This window comes from Cynara cardunculus (genome assembly GCF_001531365.2).
Source record: "Cynara cardunculus var. scolymus isolate 2C chromosome LG 3, CcrdV1, whole genome shotgun sequence".
Lineage (NCBI taxonomy): Eukaryota > Viridiplantae > Streptophyta > Magnoliopsida > Asterales > Asteraceae > Cynara > Cynara cardunculus.
In genome coordinates this window covers 37927-43203 of record NC_037530.1, presented here as the reverse complement: position 1 = coordinate 43203, position 5277 = coordinate 37927, and the positions used below count along the sequence as shown (strand labels likewise).

The following is a 5277-nucleotide window of genomic DNA, read 5'->3' as shown; positions in this document are numbered from 1 at the left end:
GGATGTGGAAGGCTTGAAATTGGCAATGGAAGCAGGAGTCAAGGCAGCTCTATCAAGATGGTTTTCTGCTGTTTATATAACTGGTATTGGAATTGGAATTGAAATTGAAATTGAAATTGGAATTGGAATTGGAATTGGGCTTATAATCTAAATGTTCTTCCTCTTGTCAGAAAGTTTTCCTGTGTCTGTCTTAGTATACTAGTTTCAACTTGCATTTGCAGCAGTTTGTCCTTTTCTTGCTCGTATTTATTCTAGAACGATTTTAACGACTTCTAAGAAGATTCAGTTGCTAATGCTTGCGTTTACAGATGGTAAAACACAAACTTGAGACAAAATCTTCAAGTAGTAATAATGTTGTTTGTTAGCAGCTTAATGGGACTCAAAAGCTTATTCGGTCAACTATACATGACTATTTGGTATTGGTTTAATCATATAGAAAGTTGCTTATTTAGTATGCTTTTTAGGGGAAATTTTATGCAGAGAGTCGAGTTTTTCCAAACCTGCCTCTCTTAATGAAAAAACATGCTCCTTCCATCTATGCAAAAACAACTACAAACAGATTAATTCACACCGATAAGTTTATTTATACAAGATTTAATGAAAAATTATCCGTAAAATATCACTTGAAATGATGGAGGTATCTGATAAGAGTTTAGGATCACTCTGATGAACTAAAAGTTGTCAATGGTCACCACCCTGAGACCCATTTGTGCCTGAAGCTGTGGTTGCTGTTGCCGAAACTGCAACCCGGCTGTTTCTTGCCATCACTACCGTTGCCGCTAGGTTGGCGAAAAAAGATTTGTATTTGATAACTCGATTCTAACGTTAATATCCGAGACGATCAAATAAACAGAAATTAAGAGCGAGTAAATAACACTTGCTGAAGTAAACATATTATGAAACAATTATATGTTCATAAGTAGATAAAATATCCGCTTTACATTATGTGAAACAATACCTTAAAATAAAAGCTGTAACGGTATTCACAATGCATGAAGTTCTTAAATTATTAAGCACCTATTATCTCTTTTCTTAAATATGGTTGAGTTCCGTTGAGAATAAAAGTTATAATGAGAAGAGTAAGAATATAAAAAGTTCTACCAGATCAATTCCTTTATAAAACACACTTCATTGGTTGGTTTGAGATTCAAAGTGATCAGTAGTCCAGATCATTTCTTATACTTCTCATCTTATACGATATCGTCTCTCAAATAGATAATATGAGGTTTTTAAGGTATGTTATAATTTGTCCAAAAATTAATTAAAACGGGTCATATCCGACGCAGACCGAGCCCAAATTATAAAAGACCGGACCCGGCCGAAAAATGCAAAGTGGGCCTTGGGCTGGAAACTGGTAAAAACGGAGCGAGTGGAAACACGCAAAGCAAAAGGCGCGTGGGATAGAGGTCATCCGAATGCTCCATAGATATAAATGGCGGGAGCTCATCCTCCGTTAAAAATTCGCCCAATCATCTCTCTCTATATCCATCTGTTTTTCGATTTTTCTTTTATTTTTACTGCAAAATAATACTAGTATTATAATGCAAACAATCTCCCAATCTCTCTAAACTAAAACCCTTGGATTCAATCGCGAAATCGAACACCCTTTTGCATAATCCACACTTGTTACTGCATTGAGCGCTTCGATTTATCCAACTCTGACGCGATTCGTACTCTTTTTGACTCGATTAACTAGGGTTTTCGTGTTCTTTGATCTTTTGTTACATTATATTACTCTTCTTTTTTCGGTTTCTTTTTGATTCTCTGTTAGGGTTTTCAACACCAAAAGAGTTAATTGGGGTTGACGGTGGGTGTAAGTTTGATTTTTCGATGGAGGCGGCCGCTAGTGTCGCCGTCGCAGCACGTGGGGTTTCTTTGACGATGCCATCTTCTCAATCTCAGTCTTCCCGGAAAGAATGGCGTGTTGTTTCTGATCATCCTGTTCAAAGCTCCGGCAACGAGGTAAATTCTGTTGCCTAATACTTCGTTCTTTTTCCTTTCGCAATGTTAGGGTTTTGGATTTTGGTTTCTTGTTTCGTGTATATTTTATTTGTTTTTCTGTAATTAGGAGATGGACCGTTCAAAGTTAGTGCAGGGTGATGAGAGACTGATATATGAGGTATATTGCTTGTTTTTTTGAGTTTGTGATTTTGTCTTTTTTCAATCAAGTAGAATGGAAAGGAGTGTGATTTGTTGAATGTTATGTGGCATTAGGGTAGAGAACCTGTGAATGTGGACTTCTTTTCGATAACTGTTGATGGATGTTCTGATCATGAATTGCATCTTGATGATGTTGTGAAACAAAGAGAACAACTTCAGCATCTAGAGGTTAATCTAAAAGCTCGGCTCATAGCTAGATCAGAAGTAATGGGGATGCAGGAACGATTTGATTCACAGATCAAAGAGCACATTACTGCAACTGTCAAACTTCAGGTATTTATAATTGGTCCATAATTAATGTTTCTATTTAATTGAAGTTCTGTGGCTTACTAGAATATGGGGTGCCTGAAGGAGCAACTACATGAAAGGGAAAAAGCTATAATGGACTTACAAAGGACTTTGGATGATAAAGATGAGGAGCTCCATGCAATTAGATTAGACCATGAAGCTGTACGTACCTAAACATTGTCACACAATTCTGATATATCATTGTTTAATATAACGGTTGTTTTCTGTTGGTATAGGCTTGGGCCAAAGAGGACCTCTTACGGGAGCAAAACAAAGAACTTGCAACCTTTCGGTATATCTTTGAACTTATCTTGTCTTTCTGATTCTCGTGATTCTTACAAGTGTCTTTGGCTGGTGAAATTATCATCTGCATCTTTTTGGGCCCGATTACTTTCCAATTGCATATGTTGTTTGATGCATTTTTATGTGCAAGTCGGATGATCAGCTGAAACCGATTCTTCAGGCTGGTGACATATAACCTGAATTTTTTTCCCTTTGTTCAATTCATTGTATTTACACATTTATCAAATAACGCAGCATATGGAATTCACATTTCACACTAGATTTTTTACACTTATTTAGTGTTGTTTGTGGAATGAGCTAAATGAGTAAGATAAGGCTGACCATGGTGAAGTTTGACTGGTTCTGCTTGTATTGCCTACCTTGGCTCTTTCTTGAGAAGATATATATATATATATATATATATATGTATATATCTATTTATCTATCAAACTAAGTCAGTTTGTGCTTTGGTCAACTTATATGTATCGGTCACAGTTTGGGCTATATGTTATATTTGATGATTGTAATCTAAGTTGGATTGTATGCATTTGCAGGAGAGAGTGATAATTTGCACTTTACACTAGATTTTTTACACTTATTTAGTGTTGTTTGTGGAATGAGCTAAACGAGTAAGATAGGCCTGACCATGGTGAAGTTTATGTTGGCCCTTTCTTGAGACGATACACACACATATATATTTATATTTCTATCTATCAAACTGTCTGTTTGTGCTTTGGTCAACTTATATGTATTGGTCATAATTTGGGCTATATGTTATATTCGATGATTGTAATCTAAGTTGGATTGTATGCATTTGCAGGAGAGAGCGTGATAATTCTGAAGCTGAAAGGGCCCAACATCTTAAAAAAATTCATGACCTACAAGAACATGTTCAAGAAAAGGAGCGACAGTTCATCGAATTGCAGGAACAGGTACTCTCCGTTGTATGCTTATCTAATATGTTATTTGCTGCTAAAATTGAATACGGAGGAAATGCTTCAAAGCTCCTTGGTTTTATGGGTTCCCTGTTCTTTATTCTTTGTGAAATAATATTCTTACCTGTGTCATCTCTTTCAGCATAGAGTTGCTCAAGAAACTCTCATATATAAAGATGAAAAAATAAGAGAGGCACAAGCATGGATTGCACGAGTTCAGGAGATGGACGCCTTGCAGTCAACTACCAATCACTCGTTACAAGCTGAGTTGAGAGAGCGCACTGAACAATACAACCAGCTTTGGATTGGTTGCCAGAGACAGGTTGTTTTTAGTTGCAGAAGTGATATTGCAGTTTACAGAGATTTATTAATTGTAGTTGATTGTTTATTTCATATATTCATCAATGCTTATTTGCCAAACAAAGGATGTGCGTGCCATGTTCATTTCAGTTGATTTTAATTTTTAAGTAAACATTTAGTCGTCCATAGTTGGTAACTTTATTGTATGATCATCGCCAGTTTTCTGAGATGGAAAGACTTCATCTGCACACGCTACAACAGCTGGAGATTGAGTTGTCTGAGGCAAGAGAAAGGAGCGGCACTTACTCGGATGGGTCACGTACGACTCAAACGAATGTAAAGGACACATCTCATTTTCTACATAGCAATGGAAGCCAATTGGAGGCTAGTGGAGGAAGCAGCCCTGCTGGTGATTCAAGGGGTCTCCAGAATGGGGATGCAGAAATTGTATCTGCACAGGTAGATGCTGGTATCTTCTGTTTAATATTTATGATAAAATTGATCCACAATTTTGGGTTTCAAGTTAGGGTAAATATCTAAAATTTAACATGCAAAGTTCCGTTTTTAGCTTTATCCAAATATATATGAAGATAAAATCAATATCTGCAAATAGTTTGTTGCCCCCATTGGCGGTGACCCCTGATGATACATCCTCTTATAAAACAAATAATGCTATTGTTCTCTAATATCCATTGTCTTGGATCACGTGTGAGGGTTAATGGATGTTAAAGAACAATAGCATTATTTGTTTTATAAGAGGATGTAACATTAGGGGTCACCTGTTAAGATAGGCCATTGGGGGCAACAAACTATTTGCAGGTATTGATTTTATCTTTATATATATTTGGATAAAGGTAAAATGGCTTTTGCACTTCTTTTGAGTATGTTGCTAATAATCTGGACATTGTTCATATTGTCCATTAAAAATTAACTTAGACTATAAGGTAGATTTTTTCGGTCTCTGTTCCTGCAGTTGGAGATGAATGATGGAAGGTAGGAAACAAGTATGTTTATGATCTCAGATTCTTTTCTTAGGCAACTCATCCTCTTAGAGAATTTACCCAAGATACCGATATTATCATTTTGCCATTTCTGCATAGTAAATTTTGGGGTTACATAAACTTGTCCTATCAAAAGGGAGAAACATCATACAGTGGGGACACATCACTAAATACTAAGAAAACAACATCTGACAACAAGCCATTACACATCCCAACTAAACTTTCACAACATTTTTCTCACACAATTTCCCCTCCAGACTTGGAATGCATTCATGAATGTTCCTGGAAAAGGCAGCAGTCTTTTTGTAAAC

General features: G+C 36.4%; 2 protein-coding genes across 3 annotated transcripts in view; both read left to right on the top strand.

The window, feature by feature from the left end:
- Positions 1 to 365, top strand: part of LOC112508550 — a 6533-nt gene extending 6168 nt beyond the window's left edge. Inside the window, exon 15 of the mRNA XM_025113217.1 lies at positions 309 to 365. Within this exon, the coding sequence (XP_024968985.1) occupies positions 309 to 365 (57 nt within the window). The remainder of the gene's footprint in view (positions 1 to 308) is intronic.
- Positions 366 to 1499: 1134 nt separating this feature from the next.
- LOC112508633 (trichohyalin-like) lies at positions 1500 to 4673 on the top strand. 2 transcript variants are annotated; one of them, XM_025113306.1, is made up of 9 exons: positions 1500 to 1670; positions 1772 to 1962; positions 2069 to 2119; positions 2215 to 2433; positions 2512 to 2610; positions 2685 to 2740; positions 3551 to 3662; positions 3808 to 3987; positions 4185 to 4673. In XM_025113306.1, exons 2-9 carry the CDS (start codon positions 1831 to 1833, stop codon positions 4503 to 4505), a joined length of 1170 nt encoding a protein of 389 aa, XP_024969074.1. In that variant the 5' UTR covers positions 1500 to 1670; positions 1772 to 1830; the 3' UTR covers positions 4506 to 4673. The 2 variants fall into 2 exon arrangements, with proteins under 2 accessions (XP_024969074.1, XP_024969073.1); XM_025113305.1 differs by having other exon boundaries at positions 1500 to 1962.
- Positions 4674 to 5277: the final 604 nt, after the last annotated feature.

Bases quoted from the DNA above. Each gene is read 5' to 3' on its own strand.
- LOC112508633 (XM_025113306.1), top strand. From the start codon at position 1,831: ATGGAGGCGGCCGCTAGTGTCGCCGTCGCAGCACGTGGGGTTTCTTTG. The intron at 2,120-2,214 runs GTATATTGCTTG...ATGTGGCATTAG, and splicing joins ATGAGAGACTGATATATGAG to GGTAGAGAACCTGTGAATGT. The intron at 2,741-3,550 runs GTATATCTTTGA...ATGCATTTGCAG, and splicing joins AAAGAACTTGCAACCTTTCG to GAGAGAGCGTGATAATTCTG.